This window comes from Lepus europaeus, chromosome 4, assembly GCF_033115175.1.
Source record: "Lepus europaeus isolate LE1 chromosome 4, mLepTim1.pri, whole genome shotgun sequence".
NCBI lineage: Eukaryota > Metazoa > Chordata > Mammalia > Lagomorpha > Leporidae > Lepus > Lepus europaeus.
Genome location: NC_084830.1, coordinates 52,525,411 through 52,546,290, shown reverse-complemented (window position 1 = coordinate 52,546,290; position 20,880 = coordinate 52,525,411). Strand labels below are relative to the sequence as shown.

The 20,880-nt window shown below is 44.1% G+C and overlaps 1 protein-coding gene across 2 annotated transcripts in view; it reads right to left on the bottom strand.

Moving 5' to 3' along the window:
- The window catches only part of TMEM64 (transmembrane protein 64), a 32,633-nt gene extending 29,296 nt beyond the window's left edge, over positions 1-3,337 (bottom strand). For both annotated transcript variants that reach the window (XM_062188275.1, XM_062188276.1), the window contains exon 1: positions 2,531-3,337. In XM_062188275.1, the coding sequence (XP_062044259.1) occupies positions 2,531-3,337 (807 nt within the window). The remainder of the gene's footprint in view (positions 1-2,530) is intronic.
- Between the last annotated feature and the right edge of the window lie 17,543 nt (positions 3,338-20,880).

Genomic DNA, 20,880 nt, shown 5'->3' with positions numbered 1-20,880 from the left:
ACCCCCCAAATAGCCGCTATGGCCCGCACGCTGCGTGATCCGATGGCAGGAGCCAGGTGCTTCCTCCTGGTCTACCATGCGGGTGCAGGGCCCAAGCACTTGGGCCATCCTCCACTGCCTTCCAGGGCCACAGCAGAGAGCTGGACTGGAAGAGGAGCAACCGGAACAGGATCCGGTGCCCCAACCGGGACTAGAACCAGGGGTGCCGACGCTGCAGGCAGAGGATTAGTCAAGTGAGCCGCGGCACCGGCCATGAACAAGTTTCTTTTTTTTTTTTTTTTTTTTTAAACGTATCTTTATTTATTTATTTTTGACAGGCAGAGTAGATAGTGAGAGAGAGAGACAGAGAGAAAGGTCTTCCTTTTTGCCATTGGTTCACCCTCCAATGGCCGCTGCGGCCAGCACAGCTCGCTGATTCGAAGCCAGGAGCCAGGCGCCTCTCCTGGTCTCCCATGCGGGTGCAGGGCCCAAGGACCTGGGCCATCCTCCACCGCCCTCCCGGGCCACAGCAGAGAGCCGGCCTGGAAGAGGGGCAACCGGGATAGAATCCGGCGCCCCAGCCGGGACTAGAACCCGGTGTGCCGGCGCCGCAAGGCGGAGGATTAGCCTGTTAAGCCACGGCGCCGGCCATGAACAAGTTTCTAACAGTTGAACCTCCATTTCCTTCTCAGTAAAATGGGGACAAAGATGCCTTTTTTTCCGGCTTTCCTCTTGACTCCATAATGCCAGATCGATAGTTGCCCCTTGCCAGGCTGAGTTTCAACTTTAAATTATTTCCAAGTGCAAAGTACAACTTATTACATATTCAATGTGAAGAAAAAAAAAAAAAAAGACATTACCAAAAGAAAAGCCTACTTTTACTCTCCTTACTCTATACCCAGGACGCCCCGGGGCCCTACTGGTCCAAGAAGAAGAGGTCCCTATGTTAAAACACTAGCATCAGCACACAGGTCAAAGTTTGACTCCATCATTTATTTACTTCCTCAGTGACCTTGGGTGATATGACAACAGAAGACGACAAAAGCCAAAGTGTGCATGAGTGTTAAGTCAGGTTCTGTTGCATATCTTCTTTTTAGGGAATCTTCTGGAAAACCCTGGGCCTTCCCACACTTTGCAAGTCAAGAGCCTGAAGCAGAGGATAAACAACTTGACCAAGGTCACCAGATTCTAAGCAAACAGTGTGATTCCAGAGCAAGGGCCCTGTGCCCCTCACTAGGAGACAACAGTCCTAAGATGTGCCTAATCAGTTCTGCAGGACTGCTGTTAACCATGATAAACAAGATATGAAGAAGCCCAGGACACATAGTAGGGGGATAAGAAAAGGCACAAGAGGCCAGCGCCACGGCTCAATAGGCTAATCCTCCGCCTTGCGGCGCCAGCACACTGGGTTCTAGTCCCAGTCGGGGCACCAGATTCTGTCCCGGTTACCCCTCTTCCAGGCCAGCTCTCTGATGTGGCCCGGGAGTGCAGTGGAGGATGGCCCAAGTGCTTGGGTCCTGCACCCGCAAGGGAGACCAGGAGAAGCACCTGGCTCCTGGCTTCGGATCAGCACTGTGCGGCGGCCATTGGAGGGTGAACCAAAGGCAAAGGAAGACCTTTGTCTCTGTCTCTCTCTCTCACTGTCCACTCTGTCAAAAAAAAAAAAAAAAGAAAAAAGAAAAAGAAAAGGCACAAGAAATTTCAAAACACAGTTTTAAGTCTGACGGAAAGGATCGGGCTCCTGCGAATCTGAACTATCCATAGTTTAGACTCACTGAATTTAAGGAACTCAGTAAATTAGCATAAATCCTTCACTTTAGAAAAGAGGAAGTGAAGCCACAGAGTTAGTAGCCTGCTTCGAAGTCACGAAGTTTGTGGAGATGAGATGCCTGCCTTCCAACAGCATGGTCTCCTCACCAGCAGTGTTTCCATCCTAAATCAGCTACACAGGGATGCACACGAGAGACCCAAGCACAACAGGCAGAACACAGGGACAGAAACTCAGGAAAGAAAAAAATATTTGCTCGCTGAGAAAAAGTGTCTCTGTGCTTTAACTACTCCGATTTCAAACTGCAGCGCTGTGGTAAAACAAATTACCTCAGAAATATAGGAAAGCAAAAGCCGGAGTGCACGGCTACCCCCCCCCCCCCCACTGCACTGCGTACTCAAAATGTTTTCCTCATAGCCCCAGGCCACTCAAAAAACTTGAGCCAAAAATTCCGGACGCATTTATGCGGGGCCAAACCAAGCCAGGCACGGGAAGCCTCCCTCCTCAGCGGCGGCCAAGGCTGCCTGCCACAGGGGCGAGACGGCAAATGTTCGAACTGGGCATATTCCCTCTGAAATCAAACTCGGGTCCTGAAAGGAATACAACAGTTCTTTTCCTCTCCCGGAACAACTGTGCCCGCCCTGCCCTCGATCTGCTCTGTGGGAACGGCGTTAATTCTCGGGCTTAGGACAGAAACGAACTGTAATTCCCAGTGTCACTGTCACCTCTCTGCGGCCATCCATCCGACGGCGCGCCCTCCCAGGCCGGCGGGACTCCACTCACCGAAAACACCGCATTCTGAAGCCCAAAGGGTATGGGGGTCAGCCTGGCCAGCGCCACCACTTTGAGGCCGCTTCCTCCCTCCACGACGCGGATAACGGCGCTCAGCTTCTCGCTGCTCTGGATCCTGGCGGCCACCCAGGCGGTGAGCAGCCGCTTGCAGACCACATGGGCGATGAAGGTGCCGATGAGGACGCCCACCACCATCAGACCCATGCCCAGCACGAAGCCGTAGAGGTAGCCGGCGGCTACGTTGAGCACGATGTAGCCCCAGCCGCAGGGGAACGAGACCACGATGAAGCCCACGACGAAGAGCAGGACCCCCAGCAGCGAGTCGAGGCTCTCCACCCAGAGCAGGAGGTGCTGCAGGTAGCGGCGGACCAGGGCCAGAGAAGCGAAGCACAGGGCGGCCAGCACGCAGACCAGCACGAGGCTCCGGCACCAACAGGTGCTGCCGAGGCAGCAGCAGCGCCAGCTTCTCACCTCCGCCACGCCGACCACCACGCCGCCGCCGCCGCTGCCGGGGCCGCCCGCCAAGGCCCCGCCCGGCGCCGGCAACTCCGAGGCCGCGGGCGGACCCTGGCGCTCCAGATAGGCGCCGAGCAGGGCGCCCGAGGCCGCGGCCGCCGCCGCCGCTGCCGCCGCCGCCGCGCTCGTCCCGCCCCCGCGGGGGAGGCGCTCGCTCGGCTCGTCCCCGCCCGCCGCCCGCGGCAGCGGCCGCAGAACCGACAGCTCGGCCCGGCCCTGGAGGCCGGGGTGCTGCGCGAGCCGGGGGAGCGCCTGCTGCAGGCTGCCGCCGGGGCTCCGCATGCCTCGGCCCGGCGCGGGCCCTCAGCCGGCCAACCCCTCCGCCGCGGCGCCCGCTAGGCGGCGGCTCTTCATGGCGCCTTGCAGGCCGGCCTGTCCTCCGTGCGTCTGCACAGGGGGTGCTGGGCGGCCCGGAGAAGGGCGAGAAGTCGGCGGCGGCGGGGCGGAGGTCGGCCGAGGAAACTCCGCAGCCCGCACGGGCCCAGCACGCCCCTTTTCGGCCCGCGGGGCGGGGGCGGGGCCGCGGCGCTCGGGGCGGGCCCTGGCTGCGTCCTGGCCCCGCCCCCTGACGTACCGCCGCGCCGGACTGAGGTGGGCGCGGGCTTCCGCGTTGGAGACCGAGGCTCGGGGTCGCGGAGGGGCAGGCTGTGGAGATGCGGGAGCCGACCCGGGACCGGGCTGGCGTGCGGTACAGCGTCGAGCTGGGGCCGGGGTTGGGGGTCTGGGTCTCGGCGCACTCCCGGCCCGGCCCCACGGGCGCTCGCGTGCCTGCGTGTCAGCGCGCGCTCCTCTGCGGGACCCGGAGCCCCCGGTGTGTGAGGTGTGTGGCTCAGCACCGGTGCTTACTGCCTTGTCCGCAGTCACCTCTGACCCGAAGGGCGCTCACGTCTTCAGCTGCCCTGGTGCCTTGAAGGGAGGAAGAGGGCTTGGTCTGTTCCGCGAGAGATTTGTGACTGCCCTTCCTCCTGCCTAAGCTGCGGATGTGCCTCCCCGGTGGTGAAGTCTCCCAGTGGAGAGGTTAAGTAGAAAAGCCTTGACGGAGAGCTCCCGGAAGCCCGGAGGTCCCTTACAGGGCACTGGACTAGGGGCATGTGAACAAGATCGAAGGAAAGATGTTTCTTAAAGTTCCCGCTGTCGGATGGCGCCTTCTCAAGCACTTTCCCTGATTTCTGTTCCTCTTTTTGTCCCTAGGTCTCCTTTCTTTCTTCTTTTTTTAGAGTTCCCTAAGCCATTTCACTCAAACGCACAGCTTTCATCCCCCTGCCCCCGTCTCCATAAGCTGATGACCCGCCCAAGTCTCTGTCCCCTACTTGTCACGCTGCTGCCTGTGGACCTAGCCAGGTGGAATTCCTGTAGGCATTTAAAAATCAGCATAGCTTGGCAACTTGGGCTGTGGTGCAAAACAGGTTTGGTGTCTCTGATCAGCTCAGGAATCCCTGAATCTCAATGTTTCTTTTTAACTTGGGAAGTAAAAATAATAGTACGACCTTACCTCCTAAGTGTGTTGTGAAGGTCAAGTAAAATAATGCGGTTGGCATTATGGTGGCATCAGTGTTCAGCTATGTGATGGTATCGGTCGTTAAAACTGTTAGTCCCCATAGACCTGCTCTTCCTTTGAGCTTTTCTCAACTTGGTGACCTTCCCCTCAGCTGCCTGTCAAATAACTGGCTGGGATACTTTGGGTCCTTGCTCATCAGGTTCCTGCTTATTCCTTCATGCTGCTCCCCTTGCATCCCACCCTGGCTCAGCTAGGTCAGGTAGAAACCCTCCGAGGTGTCAGGCACTGGCGTGTTCCTTCAACATCTTTCCCAGCTCCTGTGGTTCACATGGAGGAGCAGCTCCTGGGACCCCCTGAGCATTTTGCTGAAGTTTCATTTCCTCTTTAGAAGCACCCCACACCACCTTCTCATCACCTTCACACCAAATTTGGTGTTTCTTTTTCTTTCCCAGGCTGCCCTCTACATAGCTGTTATCACATTGACCCCATTGTGTTGTAATTGTTTACATCACTGTCACCCTGTTTAGATTTTGATTTCCTTAAATGGACCCACTACTTATCTCAGAAGAATTAAGGAGTCTTAACTATTTGCTGAATGCATACATGATTGCAGTTTATAGGAGAAGAAAGGAAGGCAGGAAAATAAGACAGAAGGCTGGCTCACAGTATTTCCTGGACAAGAATCTATGAGGGGCTTAAATGGAGTAAAAGTCCGGCAGTTGGTAGGATGGGGATAAGTTACAGAGGAGCCAGCTGTGGATTTGATGACTGGGTGTTGGAAGAAAGGAAGAAGGAGTCAAGGATTATTTGAGGTAGCATATAGATAATGGGATGCTGACCAAGACAAAATTTGGGAAGTTTGTAGGGAAAAATGAAGCACTCCATCTTGTTAAATGAGATTGAGATGCCTGTGAATACCATCCAAATGTGATACTCTAGTAGACACTTGAGAATATGGATTTGGAGTTAAAATGGAAATTCTCCTAAAAAAAATTTGAAGTTGGTATGGAAATAGCAGTTAAAACAGTGGTTATGGTTGAGTGAATGGGAGTAGGTGTGCCAAATATTTCCTGTTCTTTTTTAGGTACATGGTGTTGCACATCCTGTCCTTGCAGCTGCTTTGAGCTACATGACATGTTCTGCCAGTGAATTGTGAGCATATCATTTAATTGCTGATGCAAGAGCTTCCAGAACCCCTTTCCTCTTTGCCATAGCAATCCACAGTGTTCCAGAGTGTCATGGTCTTGGAGGAAGGTAATGCAGATAGTCACAGCCACCTTGTGGTGGACATGAAGTGAGGGGGAAGAAACCCTGGCTTGTTTTAAGCTGCTAAGATTTGAGAGTTTCATTAATCCCAAAGCAGATTTTTATCACTCCTAATTGAAAATAAGAAGTCATCTAAGTATGGAATCTTGAGAATACCCACATGCTAGTTAGACTCATGCTTGCATGAAAGAGAAACTCGGAGACCACCTTAATTAAAAGGTAGAATGTTTATATGGTTAAATGAAAGCTATTAGGAACCTAGGAACCTCTAAGGATAAGCTACTCATTTCTTTTTCACCATGTCTCTTCTCTGCCTCTGTTCTCATACCATCAACTGGCTAATTTATCCTCCTCTTATCCATGAGTTCATATTTCAGAATATAATCCAGTTGTATAGCCCTTATTTCTAAGCCAGTCTATGGATGGGCCAAGGTCCCATTTAGGTCTCCTGGGCACTGGAGCTCTGGGCAGGGCAACACCAACAACAATGGAACAACTCCTACTGCAATTTGTTTGTCACAGAATCATGAAAGTTATATTTTACAGTTGGAAATCACATGCATCTTACCTAATCCGTAGATGCCAACTCACCACAAACAGCCTAAAACTCTTATACTGCATCAGGAAAAAAGCCTAACTCCTTCCCTGACCTTTTACAAAACCCTTTATGATCTGGCCTCTGCCTGCCTTTCCTACCTCACCTCCTGCCACCCTCCCTTTCACACACACCAGCAGCTTAGTGTCCCCTCTCTCCTGTGGACTAACTAAGGTTTCCACCCCAGGATGTTTGCTGATCTCTCCTGTTTGAGTAGCTTCTGCTGTTTCAGAAGGCCTGGCTTCCTCCTCATTCATTTTAAGTTCTACTCTCATTTGCTCAGAGATGACGTCACAGACTGCCTTCTACACCAGATTTGTGGTGTCCTTGACATTTTCCACTTTTCTTTTTAAAGTTTTATTTATTTATTTATTTCAAAGGCAGACAGAGGGAGTGGAAGAGAGAAAAACTTTTCATTTGTTGCCTCACTTCCCAAATGCCCTAGCAACTGGGGCTGGTCCAGGCCAAATCCAGGAGTCAGGAACTCTATCCTGGTCTCCCAGATAGCTGGCAGGAACCCAAGTACTTGGGCCATCATCTGCTGCCTCCCAGGTGCAATAGCAGGAAGCTGGATCGGAAGCATAGTTGGGACTCAAACTAAATACTCATATAAGGAATTCAGGTATCCCAAGCAACGGCTTAACTCACTGCACCTCAGCTCCCACTACAGAGGTTTTCTTTTTTCTTTTAACTTATTTATTTTGAAGGCAGAGTTACAAAGAGAGGTCTTCCATCTGTTATTTATTTGAAAGAATTACACAGAGAGAGGAGAGGGAGAGAAAAAGAGAGTGAGATAAATCTTCCATCCACTGATTCATCCACTAGTTCACTCCCCAACTGGTGGCAATGGCTGGAGCTGTGCTGATCTGAAACGAGGAGCCAGGAGTTTTTCTGGGTCTCCCACGTGGGTGCAGGGGCCCAAGGATTTAGGCCATCTTCTATGGCTTTCTCAGGCCACAGCAGAGAGTTGGATAAGAATTGGAGCAGCTGGGACTAGAACCGGCACCCATGTGGGATGCTGGCACTGCAGGCGGCGGCTTTACCTGCTGTGCCACAGCACCGGCCCTGGTTCACTTTCCAAACAAATGGCCTCAATGGCCGGGACTGGACCAGGCCAAAGCCAGGAGCCAGGAGCTTCTTCCAGATCACCCATGTGGGTGCAAAGGCCCAAGTACTTGGGCCATCCTCCACTGCTTTCCCAGGTACATTAGCAGGGAGCTGGATCAGAAATGGAGCAGCTGTGACTCAAATCGGTTTTCACATGAGATGCTGGCACTGCAGGTAATAGCTTAACCTGCTGTGCCACAGCACCGCCTGCCCCCACCCCATATTTTCTTCATAGCACTTACAGCCACTTAAAATCGTCCTGTGATTGTTTTCATGCCTTGTCTCTTTCCCAAGTACAATGAAAACATGCCAAAAGTGGGTGTCTTTCTTGTCTTGTGAGTCCCTGCATTATTGATTCCTTGGAAAACTGGGCATGTTAAATCTTTTTTAAGTAAATGAAGGAGATGGTGGGCAGTGTGTTGTGGGCTGGCTCTTCCTCCACCCATGTTCTCCACCCTCCCCTGCTTTTCTGTACATCTCAGGAGGTTGACATGTAGAGAATGCATCACTCCGGCTTCACTGTGCTCTCAGTCTCCAGTTAGGTTTCACTAGCGGGAGGCGTGAACAGAAGATTGAAGCCTGGAAGAAGTGAAGAGTAGTCAGAGTTTTTCTGTTTTCCCAAACCAGTTTCCCAGGAGTTTGGACAGCGGGTGAATTATTCCATGGAAGTTCCTGTTTATCTAGTTCTTGGTTCTTGCCCAGCTCACATACTGGTTTCCTGATGCTTTACCGCCCCTTTGTATTGCTTCCTTTATTACACTGTCTTTGCTGTTGCTTCTGTTGTCTGCAGAACCCTGACCTACTCGGTAGGGCAGCTCAGAACCTAGCAACTTCAGCACAACAGCCTAGTCTACAAAACTTATCCAAAGAGGAAAGAGGAAGTTGTGACTACAGGCTTCAAATTAAAAGTAGATTCAGGGATTATGAGGAGATTAGGAGAAAGTCTTAAATTGGAAGCCCAAGGAAGAGAGGATGTTAGGGAAGGAAGATGTGCAGTGCTCAATATAGCAAAGGTGAGAAAAGAACCAATGAGTGTTCCTTTGATGTTTCTTTTAAAAGTAGCCACTTAGAGAAAGTATTTTCAGTAAAAGGCAAATTGTGGTAATTGGAGGGTGAGTGAAAGGTGAGTATTAAAGTGAGTTTAAATAGCTTGTGTGATCATTTTGAACAGAAAGGAAGGAAGGAAAGGGTGACAGCTGGTGGGTAACAAGGTGAAGAAGATAGAGGTATTGGTAGTGAGATACTCTAGTGTGTTTACAAATTGAGGTTTCTAAATTAAATGAAAGGGTTAAATAGCAGAAGGGAAGAAATGAAAGATGAAGCCAGATTCTAGAGGGGGTGAGAGAAGATGGGACGAAGACAGGAGGGGAGGAGTAGGTACAGGAGGGAAGATGCTGCCTCTGAGACTCAGAGGAAGAATGTGGGGATGAATGCAAACTTGCCAGTGCTTATATGGCCTGAGGCATCATTTCCATTAATTTTCCTAATCACAAATAAGGCCTGATCTATCTTGTAAGTTCTTTAGGTGTCAGTCTTACAACAGCAAGTGTTTCTAGTCTCCTTGTTATAGATTTCCACTGCATCTGATTTGGAAATGTTAACTTTTGTTAGTATCTGTGAGGACTGGGGATGAGCGGAAGAGAGAAGTCCAATCAAACACTGTTAACTAATCACATTTAAATGCAAAATGGGAAGATGCTATTAAAAACTGAGTGAAAAATGACTCTAAACTTTTCTATAAATGTAAATTTATACATACTGTATATTATTACCATCAGCTAAATTTTTCATCCATAACAATAACTTTAGTTTGATAGGTGGATATTGGAGCTAACTACAAAAATCAGTTTGATGTGATTTATCATTAGTCATGAAAATTGTTCCTCAAGCAGGATTTGGAGTTCCTTTGTCCTGGCTTTGGTGCCTTTCTCTAGCTTCCATGTAAATCTTTGATTGTGAGGGATTTGAGGCTTCTGGGCTCAAAATTATAATCAGGTTTATTTTATAGTCCAGTTCCAGAAGTCATGAATTCTTCACGAAACTGTGTACCAAATAAACACACGTGCCAAGCTTCCCGCAATGATTGCTCTGCAGCCAAAGGAAAGGAATGTACAAGTGCACTGCATGAAGTGGTGGCCATAGGAGCAACAGTGCTTCTCTTCAGTAGGCTCTCCAGCAAGCAAGGAAAATAGTATGAAGACTCTTTGTGGTGCATTTTACAGAGGACAAGTGCTTTCTTTTTCCAGGCTTACTTAAGTTATGTAATTTAGATGCATACATCTGGATCCTGCATGAAATTGCTTTTTCAGTGTTTGGTACCTTGTTCTTTCTGCATGATGGATATTCAGCTTATTTATTCAATAAGAGTGTATTGAGGGCATGTGCTTTGCTAGACTGACATGAGAATGTGAAGATGAGCTAAAGACATTTCCTGTCTTCAAGGAAGAGAACAATAACTCCATTACCAGGTCTGTGTGTGGAGTGTTTCAGAGTAGAGCTGAAAGTCTTGAGATGACATAAAGAGGGGTGATTCCTGATGGGTGGCCACTTCCAAATAGCACTGTTTGTTCTATTCCTTGGTTGTATTCAACTGGACTCTTCCCATTGAAGCCTTCTTTGATACCCTGAGCTAATTGTGAAAATATCCAGTCTTCTTCAACATTACAGTTGTATTGGAAAATGCAACAATCTCATCCAGCCTTGATCTGCCATCGTTGTGTTTATGCGCCTACTCTAAGTATTACCAAGTACACATTATCTGGAGGTCTCCCCAGCCTCCTAAGTCTTGATAGAGATGACAGATAAGGATTAGTAGAGAAAGTAGATGCACCAACTCATATCAGCTAAGTAATTGTTCAGAAATTACCACTTACAGTAAGAAAATGCAAAATTACCAGTTGATTGTACAGATATTTCCAGTCCAAAAGAGTCAGAAGATTTGGTGTTTTCTGTTTGCATTACTCTCAATTTTACATGAAACAGTATTTCTTGGTTCCCAAGAGAAAACTATTTATTGTACATTGATGTTAAAATAGCAATCTTAGTTATAATTCTGTTTTTCTACAAGTTTGTGTGAAAAGTGCTGCTCTGTGTAGCCACTCTACTTATTAACATCATATAGGTTATCAAGGAGAAAAATGAGTATAAAATGTCTCTTTAGGTTTTTTTTTAAAACATACCAAAAAGGAAAACTCAGAATATTATACTGCCAATGGACCTGTTTCCCAGTATAGAAAATATGACTGGAGATTGATATTAATTACTTCCACAGGACAAATCAATTACTTCTTAGCCACAGAAACATGCATAGAATTACATATTTTCCAACATGTATTAAACAATGGTTTTTCAATGCTTCTCATAAATCAAGATTGAAATAAAATCTTAGAGAAAATTTTAAGAATTTGAACTTGACTCTACAGTTACATCAAGATTATTTTTATCATTTGTGAGGTATGAGTTAGGGAGGAAAGATATGCTCTACTGATCTCTAGGTTTAATGTGACTGATCCAGATGATAGTCTTTCACCTCATCTCTTCATGGCATTCTCTCTCAACTTGTGCTCTCACAAGTTTGAAGAGGAAGAAGAGGGGAAATCTTTCCAGAAGGAAGAGGAGTCACCTTCAGTTAAAGGAAAGGAATGAAAAAAACAACACAACAGAGAAATAGATTGGCTTGCCTGCTAAACTACCAAATACATCTTACTCCACAATTTCTTATTAGGAATATGTACTATGATCCCAGCATTTCAAAGGATATATTCGGACATATTAAAAAAAAATTTCCAGTGTGAGAAGGCATAAACAATTGTAGCCCCAAGTGTTAAGTACTATGATAGCACAGCAGGAAGCAATGACTAACTCTGTCTGGGCATCAGAAAACACTGCAACAAACATGATATTTGAGCTGGGTCTTGAAGGATGAGTATACACTTATTTATATCTCACTCATTCCAGAAGGATTTAAGGTGCCTTAGAGGAGTCAACCAGTCAGTAGGGAACCAGAATAACATTTCAGGCACAGACAGTGCCAAAGCACAGAAGTGTGAAAGAGCATGGTGTGCTTGGAAAGTGGTGAGATGTTCTGAGGGCAGATGCGTAGAGTACACATGAGAGCCTGGGGGAAGCAAGGCAGACAGCATCAACCACGGGGGCCATCCTCTAGCAGTGGAAGGAAACCACTTCACAGATTATTTCACATATCTGAGAGATGGAGTAAATGGGCCCCAACCCATTTATGGAAAGATGAAATAGAGTTTCTAAAGCACAACCAAAAGTACTTGTAATTATTGAATATGGAGAATAAGAGGGAGGAAATCTATGATGTTAAAAATTACATTCAATAATGTAAGTTAAATATTTTGTATTGGAAGAATCTTACTCTATCAAACCTTAAACCTATGTTTAAGTTTCTTATAACTTTCCTGCTAGTGCTCTGGGTTAGATCTTTCTAGCTATAAAAAGAGATGGCTTCATCATGGTCATTCAGCAGTTATACCTCAAAAATGTGACATGAAGCTTGCTCAAATAGGAACAAGACTTCTAAGGAAACACCTTCCAGCGGCACTGCTTATCCAGTGTGCCCACTCTTAGTATCAGAACCTTGGCTGCAAGTATCAGTTTTGTTCTTCACAGCCTCAGTATGCTGTTATTAAGTGTAGAAGTACCACCACCCCCCACCCCCCAATACGTAGGACTTCTTGGAGACTGGTTGAAGCTACAACATGAAAAAAGAAGTATCTGTCATTCTTCCTAGGGTGTCCAGGTTCTGCTGAGTCCTTCCTTGTGTTTTATGCTGTTAGCTGGTCTTGCAGGGGTGTTGAACTGGTGGAGTCCTCCCACAAATACTTTTTTGTCATATTATAATTTTTTAACTTTCTCATCAATATAATTACTGCCAAAAGAGCTTGCTTTCTTCAATACTCATTGCGATCTACTTGTAGCTCATTAGGTTCTCCTGGTTTTTGCAGTCATGGTTTTTGCAAGAGACCCTTTGAATCCATTGCATTAGATTGCAGCCTCTGTGTTCTATCCCTGGATTCTGATAGGGTAGGGGGTGAGGGTAAGGAAGGTGTTGTGTTTTGTTCATTTTTACTGGAAGAGTAATTTTCATATTGTGTCTAAGCTGAAAACAAATTCCTCCCTTGGGCAAAAATGTTACTCTTTCTTCATAACAACATTAAGCATAGTCTTGGCTGCAGCTTTTCGGGAACTTTTATGTTCACGTCATTAACAAAACAGAAGTTTCCATGATAACTATTTGTGTTAGAGGAGGTTAATAAATTAGTCCTTCTACTTGCCACTTATGTTTTGAATCAGTTGAGAGACACACCTGAGTCAAGCAAATCAAAATCAGAACTTCATCTCTGTTTCTGATGGAGTTCATGGAGAATGTACCTTAGAGTAAGACACAAATAATGACTACCTGCTGTCAGGCTATCCTTTGAACAGCCCACCACAGGGAAAGTTTGAGTCTGCAGGGTGTACACACAAACCTAAGCCAATAGCTGCCAACCACCTACCAGGCCATTTGTTACACTACCTGTGGAGGAGAAAGAAGGTGGAGGGCAAGAAGCCATGATAAACACTTATGGAATCCAGAGGAAAATTACTCGACATGTTTTATAAAAGATTTTAAAGATAGTTATAGGAAAATAGCAGTGACTAGTAAGAAATGTCTAGAAATCACTTCTGAACTGTAAAAAATTCTCCCTTTACAGATAATTTAAAATACAAGGACTTTTTAAAAATGTAGATGGTCAGGCATTTGGTACAGCCATGAAGTCTCCCATATCTAATTATCAGAGTGTCTGGATGGAATACTGACTCATGTGCTTCTACTTCTGATCCAGTACACAAGGGGGCAGAAGGTGATGGCTGAATTGGTTGGGTCTGTGCCATCATGTTGAAGATCTGGTTTCTGACCTGTGCCTGGTCTAGTCCTAGATCTTGTGGACCTTTGGGGAGTGAACCAGTTGATGGGAGTCCTCTCCCTGCCACCCCCATGTATCTCTCTGCCTCTCAGATTTAAAAAAAGATACACTTATGAGTGGTAAAGTTTTCAAATGTTAGCACATAGTAGTAGTTCTCCCCCATCCATTCCTCCATCCTCCATAGCCGCTGAGTTGCCTCTTGCTGGTGATGTTATCACCCAGGTTCACTTGCCACTAGAGGTGGCCCCATGAACACATTCTCATCAATGAAATGGCAGTGTATGTGTGATGTACTACTCCAACCTCACTAGCCTAAAAAGAAATCCATTATTTTCTACTTTCCTTCTCCTTCCTGAGCTGCAGTGCTGACACGGTGGAGACCCAGGGCCCCAGGGCCCCTAAACAGCTTAATGGAACAGAGCTGCTCTGCCAGCCTAGCCTGGCCAGGCTGCAAGATAAGAGAGAAATAAAATTCTGCCTTATTTAGGCTACTCTGCTTTTTGAGTATTTTTAATCAGCTTTACATTTATGCCACCTAGAAGAAATATTTATGGCTCCTTTTAAAGATATTCTTTAAAATATTCAATCAAAAGAAATCTGTACAGTTAACTACTATAGTGAATTACATGGTAGACCCCAAAACACATGTCTACTCAGTCTAAATATGAGCTTATTTGAAAAAATAATATTTGAAGATATAATTATATATCCAAATGTGATCATCTTGGATTAACCAGGTGGGCCTTATGCACGATGATATATATCCTGATAAGAAACAGAAGAGGAAGAGACAGGCAAGATGAGGAAGCCATGAAAATACAGGGGCAGAGTTGGATCTGATGTACCTGCAAGCCAAGGAATACCTAGAGCCACCATAAACTGGAAAAGGCAAGAAAACATTCTTTCTTAGAGCTTTCATGCAGAACACAGCCCAGCTGACAGCTTGGTTTTGACTTCTGGTCCCAGAACTGTGTGAAAATAAATTTTATTGTTTTTAAGCTACATGGGTCATGGTGATTTGTTATGGCTGCTTTAAGAAGCTGGGGCAGAGAATGAAGAACCTGGACATGGAGAAATAAAAATAATTTCTTCTTTTGCTGTGAAACACTGACAGAAGCATTGAGCACTAATATAAAATGGGTTCATTTCTTCATGCATAAGTTATTCTTGGATCACCTGAAAGATGTACCACTGAAAGGTGCAAGCATACAAAAAAAATGAGAGAACACAGTCCCAGCCCACAGGAAGTTTGTTGTCTCCTTCCAGAAGAGAGAGGTATGTAAACAGCATTATTGGAGTCATTTAAAACAGAAAATAATAAATTTAACAAAAATTATAGGCATCTTGGCAACTGAGTTGTTAGACAAGTAAGTTTGATCATACAAGAAAATCAGTTATACAGTTGTCTCCAGCTATTGATTCTGTCTCATGAATATGCCAAAATCGATTACTTAAAAAGTTACTTATATTTCTAAAGCAATTCACTTTATATTCACTATATATCTTATTCAAATAAAATATCCATTGATTTAATTATGCTTATTAGTTAATTAATGACTTAAAATATGCTTAAAACGACTTGAATGCTCAATTCTTAGGAAACGTTATCACTTATTCCCAAAAGGGAACTATTTTAATATGAAAATAAAAAAAATACTTAAAGACACAAACATTTTATTTACCTTTTGGTAATATCTGTTATATTAAGAGTTAAGTACTGGGATCTGGAGCTGTGGCATAGTAGGTTAAGCCTCCACCTGTGGTGCCAGCATCCTACATGGGCACCCTGTAGTGTCCTGGCTGCTCCATTTCTGATCCAGCTTCTTTCTAATGGCCTGGGAGAACAGTGGAAGATGGCCCAACTCCTTGGTCCCCTACACTCACATGGGAGACCCAGAAGAAGCTCCTGGCTTTGGACTGGTTGCGACCATTTGGGGAGTGAACCAGTGGGTACAAGATCTCTCTCTCTGCCTCTCCCTCCCTATCTGTAATTCTGCCTCTCAAATAAATAAATAAATATTGAAAAAATGTGAAGTACCAAGAAATTATATGGACATGAACACTTTTCATGTGGTATTTATTAATTCCTTTAGGAATTATGGAAATTATGGGAAAATGGCCTGATGCAAATTGGTAAAATAAAGGAGAATATGGCTTGAATTGGTTAATAAATGTCAATAAATGGAGAAAATAATACCACTTTCTGTAACTAAAGTATTTTGATGTTTAAAACAAATATTATAATTACATTTTTTTATTTGCACCAAAAATCAGGCCAATTTTCTTTTTGTATTTAACACATGCAAATAGAAGTTAGGATTGTAATTGATCTGGACTCCTGGTTTTTATTATTTATTTGAGAAACACACACACACAGAGGGAGGGGGGAGAGAGGGAGAGAGAGAGAGAGAAAGAGAAAGTCTGCAGCCAGGAACTTAATCCAGATCTCTTCTGTGGATGACAGGAACCCAACTTTTTGAGCCCTTTATCTGTTTGAAAGAGTTACAGAGTGAGGGAGAGAGAGATCTTCCATCTGCTGGTTCACTCCCCAAATGGCTGCAACATCTGGGTCTGGGCCAGCACATAGCCAGGAGCCAGGAGTTTGTTCTAGGTTTCCTACATGGCCCAAGAACCTGGACCATTTTCCACTGCCTTTCCAGGCACATTAGCAGAGAGCTGGATCAAAAGCAAAGCAGACAGTACTCAAACCCGTGTCCATATAGGATGCCTGCCTTGCAAACAGCAGCTTAACACACTGCCCAGAGTACTGGTCCCTCTCCCAGAGTCCTTTAGCAGGAAGCTAGAGTCAAGAGCAGAATCAGAGCTAGGAATTGAATCCAGGCATTCCTATATGGGCCACAAGCATCCTAACTGGCAGTTTAACTGCTAGGCAAAATGTCCACCCCTGGACTCTTGTTTTTCTATCTTTATGGCCTCATAAGTAAGTTAATAAAATAGTATTGCCTTCTAACCATTGAAAATCTGCAATGCAAAGTAAGTTTGAAAATTATTAAAGAACATTTTTTTCTTAAGGGGAAATTTGTGTGTACTTCCTTCTCACATACCTACTTTATAAAATACACTTTAAAAAGTATTCTGGCAATTCTTTCAATAAGGGACGTATTTCAAAATTGCATTTGTATCAGTTCCATTTCTCAGGTTAAAAGTAAAAAAAAAAATTTCATATTACCTAGAATATTTTGAGCATTATTTCTTGCATTTGCATTTGGGTCTCAGTATGAATGATCCAAGATTCTCACCTATACATGTTTTAATTTCATGTTGATGTTAGTGGCTACAGTGCCCTAAAGAAGTATCATTCCTAGTATCACCAGTAAACTATAAAACATTGTGTGATCTGCTGTCTGTTATCTCTAACTTTTATGTCGGGTAGGCATTTGGTGTAGCAGTTAAAACGCTGCTTCCTTGGGGCATCTGCAATTCCATATCAGAGTGCTTTGGGTTCAAGTCTCAGCCTCACTTTTTTTTTTTTCATTTATATATTTATTAGAGTTACAGAGAGACAAAGACAATTTTCTATCTATTGGTTCACTGCCCAGATGGCCACACAACGGTCAGGTCTATGCCAGGCCAAAGCCAGTAGCCTAGAGCTTTCTCAGGGTCTCCCATGTGGATGGCAGGGACCCAAGCATTTGAGCCATCCTTCACTGTTTTCCCAGGTACATTAGCAGGGAGGTGGATGGAAAGTGGAACAGCCAGGTCTCAAACGAGTGCCCATGTGGGAAGCCGGCATTACAGGCACCAGCTTAACCTGCTATACCACCGCGATGGCCCCTCAGCCTCACTTCTGATTCCAGCACTCTGGGAGGCAGCAGATGATCAAGTGCTGGGGTCCCTGCCACCAATGTGGCAGACAGGGATTGCATGTCAGGCTCCTGGCTTTATTTTGGCCCAGCTCTGGCTATTGGAATATTTGGGGAGTGAACCAGCGGATGGAAGATCTCTCTGTCCCTGTTCTGTTTCTCTTTTTCTTTATGTCTTTCAAATAAAGGTAAATGAATATAGTAATTTTTTAACATTTCAGAACCTAAGATCCCTACTAGTTTCTTTCGCTGGAAAGAGCAGCCTCCTTAATTACTCCCCCTACATCCAACGTGATACAAGTAGTGTGAATATCTTCTGATTCCTCCCATATTCCCCCAGCATTCCAGTGCTTCATATTATCTTTTATTTTGATGTATTTCTAAGTTTTCAATAAATACTTATCTTATGTGATGTTCTCTTTTATGCTAGGCAGTATTATTTTGGCATACAAAATAGGGACTGCAAATACATAAACATGAAAATACTGGGAGACAATACAAAATGTTTCCCATTGGGTGTTGGATTTATGAGTAGCTTTCAAAAATATCATTAGTATTTTCTATCTTTTCTAAGTTTCTGTAACAGAAATTGAATAGATTTCATTGCTTGTTCATTTGCAAAGTATCAATGTTCTTCTAAAGTAAGTACGTGAGAAGTAGCAGTGGGGTCTAGTGCTCATTCTTCAGTGAAGATAGCAGGGCCTGTAATTGTCTTCCTAGACTCAGTTGGAGAGGCTGAAAAATCTCATGAATTCCTTTCCAGGGCTGTCTATCTTGGCACACTTCTAAGGCACATGCAGTGCTGAAGAATCATCCTGCTTCTTACTGATGCACAAAGGATGCAGGGAAATAGAGTCATGGTTCTACACGGGTTTTTGTTTGTTTGTTTGTTTGTTTGTTTGTTTGACAGGCAGAGTGGATAGTGAGAGAGAGAGAGAGACAGAAAGGTCTTCCTTTTGCCATTGGTTCACCCTCCAATGGCCGCCACGGCTGGCGCACCGCGCTGATCCGAAGGCAGGAGCCAGGTGCTTCTCCTGGTCTCCCATGGGGTGCAGGGCCCAAGCACTTGGGCCATCCTCCACTGCAGTCCTGGGCCACAGCAGAGAGCTGGACTGAAGAGGGGCAACCGGGACAGAATCCGGTGTGCCAACCGGGACTAGAACCCGGTGTGCCAGCGCCACTAGGCGGAGGATTAGCCAGTTGAGCCACGGCGCTGGCCCGGTTCTACACGTTTTGTTCAACTCAAGTTTATTGTAAAAATTGTTGAAAATGAGGGACTGTAGTCCTCAAGGAAAAGAAAAATCAAATGATGTTGCTGAATAATCTATTTCAGCTGAAGTTTAAAAAAATTTCATTTTTGTTATGTAACTAGGTCTTTGCTATCATTTTAGCATGCCACATGGCTGTGTTTGTTGGATTGAGGCTTGGAATATGTGTGTGTACATTTGTAGATGCATAGCATTTTAAGGAATTTTTTTTTTTTTTTTTTGCCATTAAAGTCTATATATAGCTTAGCAGTATTGGTTTTGGGTAACATGATGTTTGATATAAAAGGTTAACATGAAATCCATGTGGTTCTATTAAATTAAAGCAGCCAGAAAGGTTAACATGAAACCCATTGTTGTTCTATTATATTAAAACAGCCAGAAATAGTTTTTAATTTTAAGCACTATCCAGGTGGTAGAAAAAATAAAATCAGTTTTGTGCTGGTTATTGCTGTTTTGTTCACTCTGTCTCAAGATGTTAAGGCCATTTTCCTTCTCAGAGTGAATATTCTTTAGGTTTCTAGCAAGTTTTCATAGGTAATTTGCTAATAAAATACATAAGTGGAAACATATTAAACCAATAACATGCTTTCTATGTGTTCAGTTTGGGCTTCAAAACACAAAAAGAAAAAATTCAAACAGGTCTTAGAATAAAGTTGCCCTGGTTTTTTTTTTAAAGACGTAATAACATTCATTCCAAAAACCACTCATACCTTCAGACACATGAAGTGTTGCCCTGGTGAAACAATGTTTGATATTATGTGATCTATAATTAAATTACATGAAAAATATAGTCAAGAGTACATGAATACTAAAGAAAAGCTTCATTGTGCAGATATTCTCAGAAATAACCTTGGAAAACATACCTCTCCCAGTACAAATACTATAACTGAGTTTCTACAGAGGTGTTGTCTATAAAAGTTAGTGAAAATCATGCACTCATACATATATGGTTAGAATAAAAGTTTTTAATGATTGCTAAGTCCTGACAGGAAAAACTGTATGTAGTTATTTAAAGCAAGAGTTCCTATGTCCATGTTCATCTTGTCTGAGGATTTAAATTTTTGAAATATCAGTTTTGTAAAAAATGAAGGGCTGATTACCATTTCAGATGTAAACTATCAGGTGGAATAAGGTACTTCAGAAAGTTTGTAGAAAAATAAAATTAAAAGATTGGTTTATTTTGGTACAAACAACTTGAAATCCATGTGTAGTTTTAGCATTACACGTTTTCCATGAATTTTTGGAAGACCTTCCATACTTGCTTTTTCAATGCTTATCTGCAGTTATTTGAGCATTGACATATTAGCATAGCATCAGATACCCTCTTGTCATGTTTGGGTAATGTTGATGTTGATAGTTCATCTGTGAGAAGGCTAATGTTTGTTATGGATCAACCCAGTAGGAACTCTTTTATCTGAAGTTTGTTCAGCTTTTAGTCTAGTGGTTTGTTTATCTAACTGGCTTTTGAGGATTGTTAAACAACAAAAATAATTTGAAATTAAAACCAATCCATGTTACATTTCCTAAAATGTGCTATGAATAATAAACTAAAGCAGATTCAGTGCATCCAATCTGATGGTGGCCATCTGTTCTTGCTGCTTGCGTAACTTGCCTTCCTTTGCCTATTTATACACAGATGCTGCTAAGGAAACAGCCTGGAAGACCAGCTCCATTCATGCCTTTAGACAATATGAATCAAGCTAGCATTTTTGAAATCAAGGAGTTGTTAAGCAAGCAAACAAATATTCCAGTCAGAAGATGGGAGAGGAATCAAGTTTAGAGAAAGAAATGTAAAAGACTCCCATATTTTAGTGATTATAAAGCCGTGGCAATGGATGAGATCATCTAGGATAAAGGAGAAAGCAATTTAAATATATATTTTCATTTATTTGAAGGCCCAAAGGGCAGAGATAGAGTTAGAGATAGAGTCAGAGATAGAGAACTGCTGGTTCATTTCCCATATGTTTCCAACAGCCAGAAGCCATATGTTTCCAACAGCAAAGCCAAAACCAAGAGCCTAGAGTTAAATCCTGGACTCCCACATGGGTGGCAGTAGCCAACTACTTGAGCCATCACCTGCTACTTCCCAGGATGCATGTTAACAGGAAGCTAGAATTGGAAGTGGAGCCAGGACTAGAACCCAGGTACTTGGATATGGAATGCAGGTGACCCAAGTGGTCAAATGCCTACCTCATAGCAATTTTTATCATGTGTCTAAGCCTCATCTCCTTTATGAATAAACATGACACCTTTTCATCATCCATCATACTTGAGAATCTTAGCTTCAGTATCTACTTTGTTCCAGCTTTAGTTTTTGTGGTCTATATTACAAAA